Source organism: Apteryx mantelli, chromosome 2, assembly GCF_036417845.1.
Source record: "Apteryx mantelli isolate bAptMan1 chromosome 2, bAptMan1.hap1, whole genome shotgun sequence".
NCBI classification, from domain to species: Eukaryota; Metazoa; Chordata; class Aves; order Apterygiformes; family Apterygidae; genus Apteryx; species Apteryx mantelli.
The window spans coordinates 29,394,951-29,416,854 of record NC_089979.1 but is presented as its reverse complement, the minus strand read 5'-3'; the positions used below and the strand labels follow the sequence as shown (position 1 = coordinate 29,416,854).

Here is a 21,904-nt window from a genome sequence, read left to right as displayed (position 1 = left end):
AGTTTGTTTGCATTCATTCAGCTTGAATGAAGGTATGATTTTTCAGGATTGAAATGTCTAGTAGAAAGGCATTCTTCTGTAGGGTTGGAGAGCAAGATACCCAGTTTTCCCTTGCATTCTGAGTCCCTAAAATACGCACAAGACTTGTGCATTTATGAGCTGAACTTAAGTTAATCAAATGTCATTAACCCTGAAGCATTTGTGTAAATACACCGAGAGAACTGTTACTAGAATCTCAAAGCCAAGATTTCTACCATACTACACTTGATAGGGAAGTTTTTGTTTACACAATTGGAGGTTAATTTTGTTCTATGTTCTGCTTTAGGAAAAACAGAAGTGAAACTACTTAACTAAATATTTCCTTAGAGTTTAAGGCACATGCTTATCCACCATTGGTGAAAGGAATTACTGATAAGAAATACTAACATATGGAACAAGGCAGACTTCCTGCCCTCAACACTTAAGATTTACCTAACAGTACGGCTTCAGGGATATCCATCACAGGTGAATTACATTAACTATTATGTCATAACTAACAGACAAGTGCCCTGGGAATCCAAATAAAAAAGTGTGGGGGGGTGGGGGGGCAATACATGTAAACTGATCCATTTGAGCCACCTACCTATTTGTCACTAGGACTTATTCTATGTTTCTGCTTTAAATGTGCTTTATTTTTCCATTTAATACAGTAATAGAGTCCAGGGTGGTGAAATGTAAGTGTTTAAGTACCTTGCCATTAGTCATGTACTTGCAATTAATTTTGAGAAATTTTTCTGTAAATGCTTCCTCCTCTTCAGAGGTGGATGATACCACTCTCGTGGGACGAACACATGAATGTGCTGGTGAAGCAGCCGACTCTTTTCGTTGGACTCCATCTGGATCCTAAAAGAAAACATAAGAACTTATCACCCTGCCTTTGTCAATATGAGCTTCAAGAGATTTTCTGTCCCGTACTTTTCGTTCTTACTTGGACATGAAAGCAATTGCAAAAAAAGGTTGCCAAATTCACTGCACTTTAAAGGACTGCTTTGATCTGACAGTGCAAACAGCATAACTGTAAAGAAACACAGCTTGACAAGCCCAGGATAACAAATGCAAGTGGACAGTGATATTCAGAAGCTACTGTGGAACAAAGAACAAAACAATAATCAAAATTCACAAAAAAGCTATCTGAAATACTCTGACATGCAAAACTTGAGTAACAGGTATTTAGCACAAAAGATGATTTTTCAACTTCAACAAACAAAAACCTTAAGTGCTGTTACTGTTTCATAATGCCTACTACTATTCTAGGTTGGAAGGGCCCTCTGAAGGTCTTCTAGTCCAACCACTTGTTCAAAACAGGCCAAGGCCTAAGTTAGATCAGGTTGCTAATGGTCTTTCCAGTTGAGTTTTGAAGTCTTCAAGGCTGGAGATACCACAGCCCAAGAAACCTGTTCCAGTGCTTAACCATCCTCATTGTGAAAAATGTTCTATGGTCTAACCAGGATTGTTTGCGAAACAACTAGTGACTGTTACCACCCATGCTTTTGCTGTGCACCTCTGACAAGATCTTGACTCTTACCTCTGTAAGCCATCCCCCCACCCCTAACACACACAGACTAGATAGGGCAAAACAAATCAGATTCTCCATTAGCATTTTCTTCTCCAGGCTAAACAAACCCTGCTCCCTCAGCCACTTGCTGTACATTGTGTGCTTCTGTCATCTAATCATCTTGGTGGCCACTGGATCCCCCTAACATGTCAATCTCTCTTGTACTGGGGTCCCAGAAGTGGACACAACACTGGAAATGCAGCTTCAGGAGCCTCCCAGACAGGGGAATAATCACTTCCCTTAACCTTCTGGCATTACTCTTTCTTCTGCCACACAGTATGTGGTTAGCCTGCATCACCACAAGCGCACACTAACTGATGTTCAGCATGTTGCCCACCAAGACACCACTGCCCCCTTGTCTCTCCCAGCCCTTTTCTGCAAAGCTGCTTTCTAGCCAGGCAACCCTCAGCCCATAGTGCTGCATGGGACTGTTATGTTGGAGGAGCAAGGGTCAACTTTTGTTGAACTTCATAAGGTTTCTGTCATCTCATCTCCTCAGCCTCTTGATGTCCCTCTGAATAGCAGCCCTTGTGTGTCTGTCCAGTGTATTCACCGCTTTCCCTAATTTGGTGCCCTCCCTAAGCTTACTGAGGAGGAACTCTGTCCCAGCATCCTGGTCACTGATGAATAAATGAAACAATATTGGCCCCAGTAATGACCAAAGGATTGGTAACTGTCCACCACCCACCCCACAAAAAGCCAAACCAAAAAACCCCCAAAACACAAAAAACCATCTTGAATCACTGAGTCCAAAGATCTTGTCAATTTTTCCACCTGATCTCGTAGTCTACACTTCCAATGTTCACAACACTTTAGGACAGTGTCAAAGGCCCTGCTCTAGTCACAGTAAATATCCACCGCTCTCCCCTCACCTGCTGAGCCAGTCATGACATCTTGGAAGGCAATCAGGTTCAGCAGGTGTGATTTACCCTTGGTAAATCCATGCTTGCTGTTCCCAGCTACCTTTGTCTTTCATATGCTCAGACATAACTCCCAGGAGAATTTGTTCCATGACCTTCCCAGGCAGATGAGAGGAAGAGTTATTTATCCTGCTATCTACCAGTACGTCCAACAACAACAACAAATGATCAATATATGAATGTAGAAGCCTGTTAACAAGACTTTTTTTTTTTTTAAAGGAGGAAAAAGAAACAAGTCCAAACCCCCACAGACACAATGAAAAACCGTTTTTATTTAAAAACTACATATATAGAAGAGAAACTACATATATAGACTTCTCCAAAGTCTATTTTTCAGGTCAACAGCCCTGCTTTGAGTTTATCAGCATTTACAGACTTCCATTCCATACATAATTGCTACTTGTGGTTATTAATAAGATAAAGGGGACATAGAAATACTGTTTTCTTTATAAATAGGGTTGGTTTTTTTTGTTTTGTTTTTTGTTTTTTGCTTTTCTACGCAGTTCACTAGTGGAGATTATAACTGTGTTTAACCATAACAGGAGATATGCGCTACTGTTTTCCGTTTATCATCTCTATGGCACTACTTTAGCCTTTGCCTGCCTCTTTTACTTTCAGTTCAAAAACAAAACAAAAAAACCCCCACCCAAATCACAGAGCACAAATTTGGATTTTACTGAAAGCAGCTAATGGCAATACAGTTAAAAAGCAAGCTTCCTGGGTATGAGTTTCCTTTCCACATATGCCCTTCTTTCAAAAACTATGTGGTCATCTTTGCAACAGCTTATAACTTAAAGAGCAGATGCAATAGTTCCCAGCTGATATCCAAATCCACTGGAAATATGCTGGTTATTTCTTGTTCATATTCCCATGCAACACAGAAGTTGGAGCAATATTGGTGGCAGATTTTTCTCAAATTTAATGACAACATTCTTGTCACTATACCTTATTTTGAACTGGATTTTGAGTTTTATAGGTACTAAAGATTATCAGATCTTCTTAAATCCATGCATCAGATGTTAGATGAAGACACCCTTCACGTAACCAGCAGCATAACAAAGGTTTAAATTTAAGCTAATTACTTACATGTAGACTGACAAAAACAAGCTTATTAAAATATACATTGAAATTTTAGCTTAAGCAAAGTAACACAGGACAAGTTAGAAGTATCACACAAGCCTTATACTGTCCACATGCTGATTTATTTTCAGTCAGATGACTCTGCTGAACTATTTTAATGCTTGATAAAATGGAAACAAAAAGTAAAACACACTATAGTTTAACTTCTGAACCTCTGCTGAGACAAAATAGTCTCTTCGAACTGCTGTTGCCTACTTATCTCATTCAATTTCTAGTGAGGAAGTGACTAATTTCAACCAGGATGCCAACAGACAGAAGACTCCTTTAGATTACATATGCAGAGTAACATATCCTCTTTGATTTGACATGTTTAAATTTAAACCACAAACCTAGAGTCAAAATTAGAGGGAAGTCTGAGAACACAGACATTTAAATATAAAACGTTAGAGAATGTATGCTAATCCTGCTCTCATTTAGAAGGTTAGTAATCAGTAAAGAGGAGAAAGATACAGAAGAATAGGTATTATAAAGAACAACAACAAAGAAACCTCCAACGTTAACTTCTCAAACCCATGTCAAATAGTATCTGTGTTGCTGGAGAGAAGTTAAAAAAAATCCACAGTAAGAAGTCCAACTGATTTCTTCTTTCCCCTTCTTGATGAAATGTACCTAGGAACACCTCTTCCTTACTCACATGGAGTTAAAAAGCTTCAGAAATAGAAGCTTAAACACTATTATTTGTTTTGTCATATTGCTCATTTGTTTGATATCTCCTAAAGCACTGTAAGAATAGCTTGTGGTGAACAAGTAGTGAGATGTACCAGATAAAGTATGGGCAAATGAAGTTTCTATGTATTGTGGCACAACTAACTCTCAAATTGTTTAGTGTAGGCAGTTCTGTGTATGCAGTCATTTTGTTGCCTAAAAGGATTTTGAAGTATTTTAACCCATTTTTGTCTTCTCTACAATTTCAACCTTTTATATGTTATGTGCATTTAATCAGTAAAACTCAGCCTCTCCCCACCTCCAAAAAAGAAAAGTTACAGGTATTGTTACACTGTTTAGCCTCTATGTCTAGTATATGCAAAATGCATACAAAATAATCCACAAGAACCAGCAGATGAAGATATTATTCTTGCATGGGATATCTAGTTCATTGTAGGAAGAGTTTGTTTTCTAGCACTATAACTAATAATTTTTCCTCGAGTAACTTCTCACCACTTATGCTATATGGTTAGGTCTATCCTAGCATGTAGTGTCACTCTGAGACAGATTTAGAAGTATTCTTGCACACCAATATAGTCATTTTACTGTGCTACAAAACTTTGTTTGTCATATAATATAGAAGAAATTATTTACTATAACTGATAGCAGAAACATCTCATAAGAACAGCCATACTAGGTCAGATTAAAGGTATAATGACAGCAAAAGCACATGGTAACTTTTAGTAGAAGAATCAACATTGCACTTGGTGATGCAACTTGGGAACTTGTTCAGCAGTGAGGCAGTAACTTTGTATTTAAACTTCTGTGGACCAAAACATATCAGGAGAGAGGAAAAAAAATAAAGCAAAAACCATACCCCCCCCCCCAACACGACCACACCACATTATCAAATCTCTTTTAAACCCTTTTAAAGCCTATGTAAACTTTTAGCACAGAGTCCTGGAACAGATGGTTGATAGCCTAACCATGCACTGTATTAAGTACTAGCAAGAAGAGCTGTTACTTGGGAAAAAGGATCATAACCAGGAAAAGAATAGGACCAGCATTTTAGAAAACAGCTGAATGAGGTCAGAACTGTAGAAGCTGTGGAGAAGCTGAAGTTCCAGAGACTGAATCTTTCTGATTTGAGTTCTTACCCTGAAATTCTGAGAATAGCAAAGCAGTAACAGCACCCACCTGGAAAGACATGCTTTTGCAAATCTAGCTCCTAGCTGACATCCACGTTCAAGCTGAATTACAGGACACCTTCAATGGCTACATAATTTGAGTATCTGAAAGTCTACAAAGGTAGAAGACCTACTGCATAAAAGGAGGCTATAATCAACCTTTTATCAACACTTCACTGAAACAGACAATTTCTTTAGTCTCACCAAGCAAAATGGAGACAACGCCTCAACCTCTACAGAGGGTAAAAACCCTTACATTTTAACTGCTTGAGTAGTCTGGCCAATGTATCGCTGTTACAAAAATCTCAGTAAGATTAAAAATTAGAGACAAAGTGTCTAGCTATTTCTGAGCGGTAACATCAAAAACAAATGCAACTGGAAGTAGTATTTAAGATATCAATCTGGAAGGACGGTATTTTGCTACAAATTACTTTATCCATCAGTTTTCATATAGAAAACTTTCATAAAAAAGGCACCATTTTACTTTTCAACTCCAACTATTGTAAAGTACCTTCTCCCCAGAATGAAAGAACACTCTTAGAAGAAAGCATCATATTTATTTTGGTTATCTTGAAAGGGAAAGTTAATTTTAATGACAACAGGTATACCTACATTTACTGTAGCCTTGTCAAACTCTGCTTCTGAAGATGTAGGTGATAGGGGACTTATAGGACTTAGAGAAGGGGAGCTGTCCACACTAGAAATGTAGTCTGGGTCAGGAACATACAAAATCTATAAAGAGATATAATGTAGTTAGAAGTTATGCTTTCAGTTTTACTTTAAATTTCCCGCTAGCTCAGGTATATTTGCCATGTTTTCTCAAAATAAGCTACAAGAAATCACTTCTGTCCCAGTTAATTTTTATATATATGTGCCTATATATATTCTTATATACATATAGAGATATATAATTACAGACAAAGGAGACAGTTATTTGTGAACTCTATCACAATCACCTCTTCAAAAAGAAGTGCAATTTTAAAAGTTCCTTTATGAGAAAGTTGAAGGATTAAACAATACCACAGTACCAACACAAAGTACTACTTAATCTTTAAATTTTCAAAGGTTTTAAATGCTATCTTAAGATAAGATTGGTCTTTAGTCATAGTAATGGAAAAAAAAGCTCAAGGAGAAAGTATTAAAAATATGCAGCATGTCAGAATCATCAAATACAGTGTGGAAGGAAGACCTGACTGATTATTTCTCATGCTATTAATTCTACTATTTGAGTAACCAAGAAGCAGGCTGGGGAACAAGTTTATAGATACAGCTCTTAGCACTGAATTTGAAAAAACTAAAGTTAATTCAGTTTATCCACTCCTTAAATACATTATTCTTTGGTGTGGTAGGCTTTCAAGCTATGTAGACAAAATTTTGCAGCAATCAGAAATAAATATACAATATGCTTTAAACAGAAAGGGCTTATTATCAAATAGCTTCATCTAATATGGTAGCTGGTGACTTGTTTCCAGGCCTTGCTTTTGAGGAGAAGTGAAAAGTCAGGGGAGGGGAAGGGGGAGAGGGAGAAGTAAGCAATAGTGACTCATAAGAAAAAGTAATGATAATTCATATGCTCCTGGTAAAAAGCTGGGAAGTTTTCAGGATGGAATGGAAACATTCATCAATTAAAACAGAATTGCAGGCATTAACATACAGTCATGAATGTTGCTAGTATGCTGTACCCTGAATTTATCCTCTGAGCAAGAGCTGATCAACAGCCTGCTATACTTGCAGAGCAGCAATTTAGCTTATACTCAAGTGTCATTATACCATTAAGTACATTTAGTTTTAAAGTTAAGAGCCCCCTGATTTTATTTGAGAGGTAGGTAGTTTCATTACATTTTCCTTTTTAGTCAGTTATTAAACAGGTACAAGGAATTCAAATTAAAGAAAAATGAAGTCTTTTACAAAACCAGTGTGAAAGTCAGTATGAGAAGTACTTTAACACTCTCTGGTAGAGGCAAGAAGTAAAGGGAGGAGAAAAAGTTGTCTTTGTTCAATGACATAAGTAACATACATAGTGTAATAGTACCTGTCCAGGAACGACTGCTCTGGAGAAAAGCTTATTTAATTGAACCAGTTCATTGGGTGTTGTATCAAATTTCAGGGCAATACTGTTTAACGTATCTCTTGATTCCACCTGTATCAGTTGGGGGAAAAGAAAACAAACCTGTAAGCAGTTAGTTTAAATAATGCCTAATGAGTTTTATCATATGTAGACCAGCTTTACAGAGATGATTTTTTTTTTTTAATGAACTTTAAGCTTTCATATCTTGCCCAAGAACATAAATAGTCCACAAACGTTAGTCTCCTGCAGTGTTGTATGAAGACATCTGCCTTCCCACTCTGTTTCCGAGTAGCCAGAAGTGTCACTCGCATGCACTGGGCTGCGGGCTCAGACACTGGAGCAGAACTCTTGACTGTAAATTCACTGTTGGGTACCACTGGGCCAGTATGTGACTGGTTTCACAGAACCTCTCATTCTCCTTCTTCGCTCCTCTCCTCTGTTCTTCATTTAGAGAAAAGCTGAAACAATCTATATAAATGCGAACACACTCTCCTCCTATTGAAATGAACTTCTGTCAATCTGATTTTTCCAGGAAGAGCATTACCAAGATCAAAAATAAGACAGACTGCTGTTGAAGCAAAACAAATCAACTAGTGTGACAGCTGATGGAAGCAGGTGATTTCCAAATAAGTCTTTTTTTTTTTTTTAATTCTTCAAAGTTCTTATTCTCACCCATCTCCTAAAATATATTCAATATGAACCAGCAGGAGAAAGCAAAGGGATAAAAGTTTTATTCATGGTGAGGATTTCAGAATAAAAAATTCATAGGAAGCATTTAAGAACCATGAAGATCTTATGATAAAGAAGCATAAGACCAAAAGAAGTTTATCACTTAACAGCATAGGGCTTCAGAAATGCCATGCTGGGGGTGGGGTGGAAAGAGTCCTGTTCTATCAGGTAAGAAAACATGAAGCAATACAAATGAAGCTACATTAGTGGTTCTAAATCTGAAGCACAGATAGGAAAGTCATCTTATTTGTTCCTCTTATTACATCTGCATGAGATACAGTTTATACAGAAGTATTAGACTAATACTTGCCAAGTTTAATTTTTCTTTTCAGGCTACACACTAAAGGCTAACTTTTCTTGACAATAAAATAAGTAAATAAACATTCATTTCTATGAAGTTCCCTTTTCTTTTTACTTAATTTAAGGGAAAAGGAAAGGAGGAAAAGAAAAACACACTTTTTTAAAAATCATAATAGATGTTCTATACAACCATTCTGAGAATGTGGATATCATTAGCTGACTGTATCTCCACTAGGTATCTCATGTTCTTCATTCACTTCCTTGATAAAATCCATGACAGCATCATGTCTTGTGTGTCCTACCAACTGCGGCTAGACTTAAAGGTAAATACCCTTCCACTTGAACTCCACCATTTTCCCCAGTGTTAACAACAGGGTTTAATAACCCAATGCAAACTCATTATTTAGACTGAATGCTTTTGAATGCTTAAACTGGGGCAAAAAAGAAATGGGAGGGGAGATAAAAAGTCTCAAAGCATTTTCATTTTAGCAGCTTTTGATTCTGCTTATTCTGAGTATGCCTCTATCTTATAGACGGTCACACAGGTAAATGCATTCAGTGTTTTGACAGACTAAGATGTCCTATTTTAGTAACTATCACAATGAAGGTACTGGAATGTGTACTGGATTAGTTTGCTTCCAGTATAGTCCGTTTTGGGTGGCCGCAGTTGAATCAGTGTATTCCACATAAATAATAATTATTGTACTTGTGCTACTCACAGAATGTAACAAGGCAAATTAATTTTTCAGAGAAGCAGCAAACATTTTGCCAGAGCAAAGCGTATATAATACAAAGGTTATAGTAGCAGTTAATATTATATGATTAATATGATTATTAAATACTGTTTTATTCATATTGCAAGAATAGCCAGTAAATAGAGTTCCAACTGGCTGCAAAGCAAACTAAGTATCAAAAATAAGTAGTTCTAAATGTATACCCACTTGAATACCCCCAAAAAACCTAGAACAGAACACTAATCCCAGAAGAAAAGACTTCAGTAAAAGAAATGCTTTCTCTTCATTAGCTTTGAAAAAGTTATGTGACAACAGTGAACTCGTGCTGACAGTATAGAAACAAAACAAGTATAACTGACAGATACAAAAGAACAAGCTATATCCTTTAAACAGAGAAGTGAATCATCCTGTAACAAGTGTTGCAAATATCTTTTCCTTAAAGATACTGTACTGCTACAGGATGCACATGCACACATGGCAATTAGCTTTTATTAGAATAATTCTTGTATTAGGATAATTCTTATGTAGGAAACAATAAGCTAGGCAAAGCAGCAAACCTCTCTACTGCAAACTTCTCTCTACTGCCATTTCAAGTGTGAAAGACTACATTGTACTTTTCAATATTTCAGTAGTGTATGAACATGTACATATGCATAAATCAGTATTCTCAAACACCACTTTGAAATGCCACATTTGCCAGAAAATGAAAAAGGAACCCAACCAGACCAGATGGTTACGATTTACTGTATAGACAATAACAAAACTGACAATCAGCTCACAAAATAAAGTACTGGTTCCATCAGAAGCACTACATATTCTAGGGAGTTTGTTTAAAAAAAAAAAAACAAAAAACAAAAAACCCCACAAATCTAAACCAACATTCAAAACTTCACCTAATTCAAAAATGTGCTCTCACATAAGTGTTAGAAGACCACCATTAGCTGCCAGGTAGATTTTCAGTAGATATCACTTAATGATGAAAATATCTGAGATTTTTAGACTAAGTTGTAAAACAAAATAGTTAAAGCATTCAATTACAAAACACAAAGTTTAAAAATAAACCCTTGAAGAGTGCATTCATTTCTTTCAACCTTTAAGAAGGTTGGTCCTTTGGTGAGCCCTCTTAGCTGCTAAAGGATTTTCTTATAACTCATGAACAACAGAATAGGAAACACAGTAAAACTTCCTTTTCTTATCTGGCTATACAGTTTGAACAAGCAAACCTCCATACCATATGTGATTTGAGAAGTTATCAGTGCCAGTCTCTGAAAACAACACACTGATGCAATGAAGACTTCCTGAAGTGTCTCCCTGCATAAGAAGATACACAAGTATACTTTGAAGTTAACATTCAAAGACATATTCCCTGTTCCTTGGGCTTTCTACCTTTTCATTAGATAGAATTGGAACTTCCTAAAACTAAAAGAAGAATTTTGTGGAGAAAAATAGTTTAACAAAAAAAACAAACAAAAAACACCTTTCCCAATCATTCTTTCTCAAACCAATACTGGAGGAGGGTGCAAAACTTATCCCTTCTCTTCCAGGAAAGAAGCTTTCTGTATATCACGCATGTAGTTATTCTGAATATTAAAAGCATTCATAGAAATATTTGGATATTAAAGCACTGTGCTGAATCTTCATGGAAAAGTTCCCCCTTTTGGAAAGGGAGAGGGATGACTGTTAAAATCATGAAACAACTTGATCAAAGTGTCAAGACTTGTTCATGTATAATTATATCTCAGATAAAAACCACCACAAATGTGTGAAAAGGCACTATTCCCTAGAAAGAATCCGAAAGGACTTGAGCACATCAGCTGGTCCTTTGAAGTGGTTCTATGCATGTCAAGCACTGAATTCGCTTAAATGTCTAGATTCAAGTACATTAGTCAAAGGATGCTTATTAATGAAAATGCAAAAGAAGAATCACTTGTTCTGGACTGCATTTTTAACTGAACACATGAACTCTGCTTTGTACAATAACTTGCTGAAAAAGGGCTTTTTGGAATATAAATGATTGTAGGAATAAACTAATATTAGGAAAAACTTCTAGTCATCAACTCTGTATACAGATCTACAGACACATATGAAGCCTCATTTCCTACTTATTTGTACCTTATGTAGTCACTTATGTATGCCTAAAAAGTCTAAAATGCTAAATTAGCTAAAAAAACCACAGCCTTTACAGATATTGGATACAGTCAGCCAATTAAGAACCAAACCTTCCATCTTCCTTTTCCACTAAAATCCCAAATCAAACTTTCAACATGGCACTGGTAACACTAGCTAAACAAAACAAGTAACCCCCCCCACCCCCCACACAGACACCCCTCACTCTTCAAATAATTCTTTCCCATTTAATTATATGTAAATCACGTTATCCTTTTTCCACTTACACAGCATTACCTGTATTCATGTTGGCTGGGAGAGGCAAGAGAGTCCCAGCAGATGAACAGCTTCAAAGAGTCACTGTTGAGGAGGGTCCTAACTGCCTTCAAGTTTTGCCAGATTAACAGTTGGCAAAGTTATTTAAAAAAACAATTTAAAACCAAATTCTCCACTGATACACTAATGAACTTAACTGTCATCGCAGCTCTACAGCTGGAGTTTACTCATTTTTCCATTAAAAGTTATTCATATATATATATGTATGTATAAAGAAGCTGTTTTTGCAATATTTCAAAACTAATTGTCTAAAACTCAAAAAACAGTAGCTGAACAGTATCAAAAGGAATTAAAAAAAGTTAGAGCAATGGAAAGACTGGGAGGAGTGAGGACACAGGGGAGAAAAGGAAAACTATTGACTGGTGTTATACTAGCGCCTTAGAAATATCAGACTGTGGCTACATTAACGGATTTTTAACAGGTCTAATTTCTGTAACATACAACAGCAGGAAAATGGAACCTTTAAATATAATAAAAGCAACTCCAAAAAAATCGTTTTAGAGTTAGGCAAGAGATACAACAGACAAAGTATTATGTAATCATTATGATCCACATTTGCTTAATCCCCCAAATTTAGGGAAGACTAGACAGGAGAAAGCTCAAAGAGAAGCGACAGTCAGACAGGAACATAAGCCCCAGCTTTGAAATGAAGCAACAAGAAACAAGAATTCATAAGTGTGTAGGGGTATACCTAGCACACAAAGGCATATGAGGATGAAAAACCACATCTACCAGAGGAGACAGCCTTTAGAACTCTCTATCCAAGCCACTGCAGAACCGAAAGTGTAATCCACAATCACTCTAGAGAGACATTAGCAGATACTCATCCTTTCCCTACTCTCAAAATAAGCACATCGAGCAAGTCATCACAACAAGAAATTCCAAGTGTTCATGTGCATTCGAAGTCCAGTAAACTATCGCCTATTTGATGGTCACAGTAAAAGCACTTGCCACCCACATCTCAGGAGCTAAGAAAGGTTCAAAAATTCTTCCTAATTTTATTATAAGCTCAGAAGTCATTGTAGTTTTGTTCTCAACATAGAGACTGCTCATTGGTTTCTAACTCAGGGTCTAGAACTAGTTGCTAGAGAGATTGACTTAACACTAAATAACTAGGACATCATCACATGTCAGAAGACTGCAGATCAATAGTGAGGACTCCGGCTTAAGACCCAGTTTTAAGACTCTGCCCTACTACAGCCTTCTTGTGAGAGACCTTCATTAATTCATATCAGGTTCTTGTCGCAATCTGGACCACAGCCTCTCTGTATTAGTCACTTATCACTATCTAAAGAGGGGTTAAAAGGCTTTTGTTGAAGTCATTAAACTGCTGGCAGGCCAATATCATTGCTGATCCACGATCAACATTACACATACTTCTTTTTTGATCTGTAACTGGCTCTTCTAATACCTGGAGGTAGACAGTAGCTGTGTTTGTACTACATGTATTACAAGAGATTTCTGGATGCAATGCCAGTATAATGAAGTTATGTAAAACAATGCAAAAAATGCTATTGAAAATTCTACTTAGTAACAACAAGTCCACATAAACTATTTGCTTTGTTGGACACACAGCCTGTTCACATACATTATATTGCTTTCCCCTTCTTCATGTAAAACTTAGCCTGGAGCACTGACTCAATTCTGAAATCTGTACTGATTTGTATCGAATCCATCTAATTCTGACATTCAGAAGAGAAGCTATTCTAACTTATAAAAAAGAGAAAAAACAAAACAAAACAACACTGTCTAAACTTCACTGTCTAAAGCAGTAACAGTGAAAAAAAAACAGAGTTCTCTGTATCCTTTAGAGATAGTCACTGAAAATTAAGTGTGACATTCTTTTAAACCTACTAGCCTGGGTAAACTTAGCGCTTGCTTTCTTCACTCAGTACTGCACCTGTTGACATCTTCCTGCTGGTGCTATACACAAAGCAGTAGTTCACATTTTTATGCTTTGGGGGATTTACGATCTGTACTTTAGGGACTAATAAGTAATAACATATTTGGTCTTTGAAACTAAAGGCAAAAGGCAGTCAAAGATTTTAAGCAGCTGAAAGGGAAGTGCATTTCACCTTAAAACAAACAAAAACAAAACAAAAAACCAAACAAACCTATTGTTTACATCAATGAGATTTTGTCTCACTCCAAACTTCAGGAATGTAAAATTATAAAAACTTCTCCCTTATTACATGCAGCCACTGGAAAAACTAAAATGTTAAATTATAAAAAACAAAAACACCAAGTTTTCAACAATACTAGAAAATATCTAAAAAATCTTGATGTTTTGAGAAGTAGTAGAAGGACAAAGGCAGAAATCAGAGCAAGTTCGTCTCTTTCTGTATGATATAAAGACATGAAAAATAGGGGTAGCAAATTATCACAGTAGTTACAAGGCCTCTTTCATATATATAGTGAATATAACCACTAAGTTCTAGAGGCTAGATGTGTGTATTATACTAAAACATATGTACATGACAACTGAAAGCTCTGAAAACTTGATGTTGCTGAAATATTTCACAACTGAAATCCACAGCAAGACTGGGCAGAATACTGAATTTGTGGAGCTGAAATGCAACATGTTCCACACACACAGCGGGCTCCTTTAGAGGCTCTCCTTAAGCTTACTGAAAATACAATTCACAAGGAAGTGATACCTACCTCTACATTACTAACTTAAAGGAAAACTTAGTGCTTTATATTCTGCCTGGAATCTTCCATATTGAGGTGATTGCACATATATGGTGGCAAGAGACAAGGAGTTTACTAACTGAAGAGGTATATCAAATTTAGAGTTACACCTGATCATATTTCCCCAATTATTTTTAGACATGTTGCAGTAAATGTAATAGAAACAAAACAAAAAACCCCCCACCTCTTTACTATCTTCAGCTGCTAGAATCCAACAGCAGAGGTTTTTTTATTCTAGCTTCAAGAAAATATTTACTATCTGCTAGAATTATATTTAAGTTACCAATATGATCCAAGCTAAAGTTCATCTCAGTCCAATACACACATGCCCTCTGCCTCTCCTCAAGTTATAATCACAGACTTCTTAAAATTAGCCTTATCATAGTTTGGCTTAATGTAACATTAACAGTCAAATCTTCCCCGCATCTCCTCTTTCATTAAGAGGACACTAAGAGGTGAAGTAAACACTTCCATAAAGAAGTTCTCACTTTTATTTTATCACGTCCAGCTTCAAAAGCATTCAAAAACATCAGAGATAGACTTCCCTATTTTAATGTCAACTCTATAACCATTATTTCTGGGCTTAATGGTACTTCCAGTATGTAACACAAAACAGATACTTCTCACTTCAGTTTCCCTTAGTAACCACAAACGCAAAAAGCTGACTGCAGCACAGTTTGAGGGTCACTTCAAGAACAGAACAGGCACAGAAAGGCTCCATTTTCAGATACTGCTGGAAAAACAGATCTGCACTGTACAAGGTAGAGATCATGAAAATTATCAGAAGAGCGCTGGAAGGTCAGTTACCAACATATAGCCTGCCTCCCACCCCCAAACAACAAAACCTTTATTCTATTATTTCTGCTGATGTCAACAGTTTAACAATGCTGAAAGGAGTAGGGAAATCGCACATGTTTTTATAATTAACATTATTTTTTCCTAACTAGTTACCTTTAGGTGAAGCATTCATCTGATTGATAAGTTTGTTTTCTGAAGAAAAAGATAATTTGCATAGAAAAACAAAGGAAAAAAGGATCAGCCTTACTCAAGCAGTATTAGTTATCTAATTTTTTGATTTAATTCCTGTTAGAATAAGCTATAGCATACACAGAATTATAGGATTAGAAGTAATGCAAACTTGTTTTGCTTATATTTCACAATGAAACTTTTAGAGTCTGTACGTGCTATGCAATGACATTCTAATAATCAAGAAGCAACTTACAGGATATTCAATAGTCCCTTTAGGCTTTTGAAAAGACATTCGTCGCCCATCTTTCTTGTCTGGGGTCTTCTTCTGGCCAGTGTCTGAAAAAAATTGAGGCAACGTGCGTGTTAAATTCATTTTCCTCTCAGTATTGTCACAGGCTGCTGACTACAGCCCTGTGGGCAGACATCTAATTCACCAATTACACAGCTGGCTCCTGATGACTCTGTCTGTCTAACAGACAACCAGCTGCTAGAACAGGGACTTCATTCCTCTGCAATGCTTTAAGATTTCAACCAATACAAGTCACTGACAACTGGCAAACAAATTAACTACATCAGTACTTCTAGCATCCAGGAATTTATTAATGAAGGAAGACTAAATAGGTGATCAACTCCATCAGGCACATAACATTTTTGGAACTGCTGTGTTTAATTGGTTTTATATCGTACCCAGTCTGCTTTTGTCTAGAGGGGAAATGATCTAGAGCTCCTGCATGTTAGATCTAATTAATGTCACAGCTTTTTTTAGCCAAGTGCTGTCTGCTAAGTACAGAATATTTAAAGCTTTAGATAAAGCAGAGTGCATTCATATATAACTTCAGAATTATCCTATCTGTAACAAACACACAGGGAATATGTAAAGCACATCCACTCTATGCACACATGATAAAGATACTCTTGAACTTAAAAAATGCTCTCTTTACCAGGTTATTTTGATAGCCTCTATTTCATAAGCCAAATCAAACAATAATTTGGACCTGAAGCACATTCTACTTTTTGATACTTACTGGCTTGATATTTATGACGAAGACAACACAAGTGAACTACATGATTCAACTGACAGCATTTAACTTTACATCTTCAGGAAAGTATTATGTATGTATGTATGTATACATTTACACTCACGCACACATGCACCTTTTAAGAAGTCAGGTCTCTGTCACAAGGCTTCTACCCTCAACGCTTAAATATTTACTATTAAGAAGCAAGAAATACTTTATGTGAATGGATCTATAAGTTTTCATACTGCAGGGGGATTAGCTATACTCTTCACAGAATCACACAGAATGGTTGAGGTTAGAAGGGACCTCTGGAGATCATCTAGTCCAACCCACCTGCTCAAGCAGGGCCACCTAAAGCACATTGCTGAGGATTGCATACACAGAGCTTTGGAATATCTCCAAGGATAGAGACTCCACAACCTCTCTGGGCAACCTGCTCTGTTACCTTCTTAGTAAAGAAGTTTACCCTTATGTTCAGACAGAACTTTCTGTGTTTCTTTCAGTTTGTGCCTGTTGCCTCTCGTCCCGTCACTGGGCATCACTGAAAAGAATCTGGCCTCATCCTCCCTACACCCTCCCTTCAGATACATAAGATCCCTTCTCAGTCTTCTCTTCTCCAGGCTGAACAGGCCCAGCTCTCTCAGCCTTTCCTCACAGGAGAGAGGCTCCAGTCCCTTCATCATCTTAGTAGCCCTCCACTGGACTCACTCCAATAGCTCCATGTCTCTTGTACCAGGGAGTCCAGCACTGGACACAGTACTCCAGACGCTGCCTCACCAGGGCTGAGCAGAGGGGGAGGATCACCCCCCTCGACCTGCTGGCAACGCTCTTCCTGATGCAACCCAGGATACCATTGGCCTTCTTGGCCACAAGGGCACATTGCTGGCTTGTGGTCAACTGGCTGTCAACCAGCACTCCCAGGGCCTTCTCTGCAGAGCTGCTCTCCAGCAGGTCAGTCCCCAGCTTGTACTGGGGCATGGGGTTATTCCTCCCCAGGGGCACGACTCTGCCCTAACCTTTACTGAACTTCACAAAGTTCCCATCTGCCCAGCTCTCCACCCTGTCAAAGTCCCTCTGAATGGCAGCACAGCCCTCTGGTGTCTCGGCCACTCCTCACACTTTTGGATCATCAGCAAACTTGCTGAGGGTGCACTCTGTCCATTCATCCAGGTCACTGAGGACTAAGTTGAACAAGACTGGACTCAGTATTGACCCCTGGGGAACACCGCTAGCTACAGGCCTCCAACTAGACTTTGCACCACTAATCACAACCCTCTGGGCTCTGCCATTCAGCCACTTCTCAATCCGCCTCACAGTTCACTCATCTAGCTCGCACTTCCTGAGCTTGCCTAGGGAAGACAGTGTTATGGGAGACAGTGCTGAAAGCCTTGCTGAAGTCAGGGTAGACAACATCCACTGCTCTCCCCTCGTCCACCCAGCCAGTCATTCCAGCAGAGAAGCCTATCAGGTTGGTGAAGCATGATTTCCCCTTTGGAAATCCATGCTGACTACTCCTGATCACCTTCTTGTCCTTCATATGCCTGGAGATGGTGCTCAGGATGAGCTGCTCCACCACCTTTCCAGGGATCGAGGTCAGGCCGACTGGCCTGTAGTTCCCTGGGTCCTCCTCCTTGCCCCTTTTGAAGGCTGGAGCGACATTAGCTTTCTCCCAGCCTGCAGGCACCTCTCCTGTTCTCCACGTCCTTTCAAAGATGGAGAGTGGCCTAGAAACGATGTTTGCCAGCTCCCTCCACACTTGTGGGTGCATCCCATCAGGCCCCACAGACCTGTGAATGTCCAGCTTGCCTAAATGATCCCTAACTCGATCCTCTTGTTATTGATACATTCAAATTGCCATTACCCTAAGTGAATATACTCAGTTAAATATTTCAAACCAAGCTGAATCCAGGAAGCAAATCTTATTTTTTTTTAAACACATCTTAGGATGGGCAGGTTGAAAATGAAAAACATGCTTTACTTCTATTTAAGCCTCATCTAAGATACTAAGGAAACTTAATAAGCATTTACAGAAACTTATGTGCATTTCTGTTTTTAATTACTATCCAGCTGCAACACTAGAAGAGAAACTAGAAGAATACTTGTAAGAATTTTACCCGTCTCCCCCCACCAACTCTTAAATTTCTACATGGGTAGTTGAAACTATCAAGATATTGGAGAAAGAAAACCCAACACAAGTTATATAGGAAGTTCTGCAATGCCTAAGGGGGGGGAATACCCCAAAACCTTACAGCTTAGCAATGAATATCTTACATTTACTACACTGGGCAAGCTACAAAAGACAACACAACAGAAGTGGTTTCCTTATCTTGTAGGTATGGGAACATTTTCCCTAAGATTTTTCTTCTTAATAAACGAAGAACAGTAGTCAGATGTATATTTCCTTACATAAAGAACACCCCAGTAAAGTACTCATGTTGAATCCTCTAGAAAATGTTCCCATACCTACAAGATAATATTTGACCCACAGATAGTATGAATTATAGTAAGTTTTAATAGCTATTAATGATAATAGAAAACTAAGCTTACTTTCTTGAAGTTCTGAAAGTCTAAATACTGCAGTTTTGCATCCTATCTTCATTCAATACATTAAAAGGTATTTCTTTCCCAATTTGCTAACTGTAGCTTTAAAAAAAGGTACCTAAAACAAAACCTTCATTATTGAGGATATTAAAAGCTTTTAAAGAAGCTACAAGTGTAGCTAGGGGAAATTAAGCCAAATCAGTAATGAATAAAATATCCTGAAGATGTATGTCTACAACAGTTATAGCCAACATGCTCCTCTTCAACATCAAATATTTTGTCTAAGTTTATACCTGACCTTGCAATACAACAGGTGCCCACTTGGAAAGCTGCTGAAAAACTGCAAGAGCTATTAGATTATAGCTGCCCCAAGTTTTTCAATTTGTATCAAAGCTTTGAAAGAAAACAATTAGGCTGCTGGCAACAACAGTGGTTCAGATACTTTTACCACAAAAGTCAAAGGATGCAGCTTAAAAAACAACAAAAACTGTTTTGATTCAGGATCCCATACCTCCCTTAATAGTTTGCACATAGAATAGCCTTTTTTCAGGCCAAGCATGTAATTTCCTCTGCTACTGTTAGGTAGAAATAGAGAAACCTCACACTACTAACTTACATAACACACTTGATCTGCATATATCCCAAATTTTTCTCCTAATGCCAACTTAGGACTTCCTTTTCTTCTCACTAGTTTGCACTCATGTATTTAAAGAGTTTGTAGACAGGTGTCACTCAAGAGATCAAGTTAAGTTATTTTCTCCCCTTTCAGTAGTTGAACAGTAGAATAAAGTCTTGCACAAATAACCACTTCCATTTTTATTGCTGACATAAGGAACAGAAAGTTATTTGTTCTTTAGGACAGGTGAACCTACTGTGCATTACAGGTTTTGGAGTGCTTGAGTAACTTATTACAGAAGCTGAGCAAGGGGGAAGGAGCCTGTTGGAAGCATATTTAAGGTAAGCAGCTCCCAGGAGAACTCTTAAGTTCCCCAGGAGCTTACAGTCTTCTCTAGTTCTTAATTTTTTGATCTACATCCCCTTCCATACCTAATGCAATAACACCCGCCCTTCCCATCAGTACCCATTTTGATTCCTGCTCTCTAAGGCAGCATTATATCTCCCCTCACTATATGAGGATACAGGATGCAAATATATCATATCCTAGTTTGACCTAAGTCTCCCAGGTCAAGAGAGGAATGCAGACACTGCCAAGTTACACACGCTAATTGCCTAGCAGGCCAAGCAGAGGAGGTGACTATCAAGCTCCAAATCTCTGCTCACAGTTCAAGCTTGAGCTGCCTGTTTATAATACAGAATCTGCCAATTGCAGGTAAGTCTTGGAAAAAAGTTATTAGGTGTTTCAGTCATAGAAATGGGTCAGAGTAGCAGAAACACACTTTATACTTCCCTGATGGTTTACTGCAAAGCCTCCAACAACCTCTTTGCTGTATGAAGAAGCTATTTATTTTTGAGATTAAAGTAAACTTATCTTTTGGTTATCTTTGTGTTTCTAGTATTCTAGGAAGCACATGAAAGCTGAAACAACTGTCAGCACAGAATGCAGATATCTAAAAAGGCCTCAGCACCAATGGGAATCAGTGTCTTTTCAGTGTAACTATTTTCCTGAAGATAATTGTTCCACACAAGTTCATTTTGGAAAGTTGCACACTACCTTTACCTTGGCTGCCACTTGTAAGCCAGTGAGACTACAAAAGCTTGATGACCACAGCAGCAAGAAAAAAAACATGACACCATTGATCTTGCTGGGTCATGGAGAAACTCAAAAGTCAACTGTAACTTGTATAGCTGAGGGATCTGTGGTGCTACATTATCAGAACTGTAGCCACTCCACTTCAGACAGAAATGAAACCCAACATTTTATAAAATTTAAGTTGATCAAAAGCTTTAATTCTTAGCCATTTAGCAGGACTGGGCCTCTATAACACTCTGAAGCACTGAAGCAAAGTAGTTACATGTCAGAACCACAACTGACAAAATATCTGACCTCTCTAGAATTCAAAAGCCTAGAACTATAGAGATATATAAGACAGTGTTCAAAATGACACCAGACCAATATTTAGTCTGCAAGTTGGATCCATGCATGCAGAAACAGAAGATTAGATCACTGGAGCATAAGAACTACTACATATGGTCATCAACATGTCTAGAGAACAGGAATGATCTTATCCCAACTTTTATATAAGAACACGAAAAGGATTTGGGGGGAACACGAAAAGGATTTGGGGGGAACACGAAAAGGATTTGGGGGGAACACGAAAAGGATTTGGGGGGAACACGAAAAGGATTTGGGGGGAACACGAAAAGGATTTGGGGGGAACACGATGCCTATAGCTTTAGATAAGGCTACTCTGATGTTGAAATATTTAAATAGCATTAAAATATATAATAGTAGCTAGCATCATTCAACTGAAAACTACTGAAGTTAAATACTAACATTTATAAATGGGTTCTACTAATTGCCTTTGTAAGGCCCCGTGCCATTGAGTTTTGGTTGAATGATAAAATATTCTCCATGTGTAACTGCTAGTTCAAATTAGAAGGAAAAAAAAAAAAACACATTTCTCATTTCTTAGTAAGCCACCTGAACTGAATTGTAGCTCTTCAATTTCTGTTTGCGGATGGCTCTAGCACATCCTTTGGACTTCTGGAAATAAGTGTAGGTAAACAGAAATCAAGGTTTGTATTGTGACAATGCAATGATACAAGCTACAGAATTGCTTTACAGTACCTTCCAGCTCTGCATAGATCAATATATTAATTCTTCCCTTATCCCACTATTTTTCTGCCATATCTATAATTAACTTAAAGCTCAAATTGAAATTTCAAATAACCTGCCAATGCTTTCTCAACTCCTGATATTTTATTAGTTTCAATACTAAAGAAGCTATAAAGATCATTTTTTTT

The 21,904-nt window shown here is 37.7% G+C and overlaps 1 protein-coding gene across 7 annotated transcripts in view; it reads right to left on the bottom strand.

Annotated features, from left to right (window-relative positions):
* Positions 1-21,904, bottom strand: part of OXR1 (oxidation resistance 1) — a 279,502-nt gene that overhangs the window by 53,035 nt on the left and 204,563 nt on the right. For all 7 annotated transcript variants that reach the window (XM_067290410.1, XM_013954678.2, XM_067290409.1 and 4 more), the window contains 4 exons: positions 15,673-15,755; positions 7,519-7,626; positions 6,099-6,218; positions 730-882 (listed from right to left, as the gene is read on the bottom strand). In XM_067290410.1, the coding sequence (XP_067146511.1) occupies positions 730-882; positions 6,099-6,218; positions 7,519-7,626; positions 15,673-15,755 (464 nt within the window). The remainder of the gene's footprint in view (positions 1-729; positions 883-6,098; positions 6,219-7,518; positions 7,627-15,672; positions 15,756-21,904) is intronic.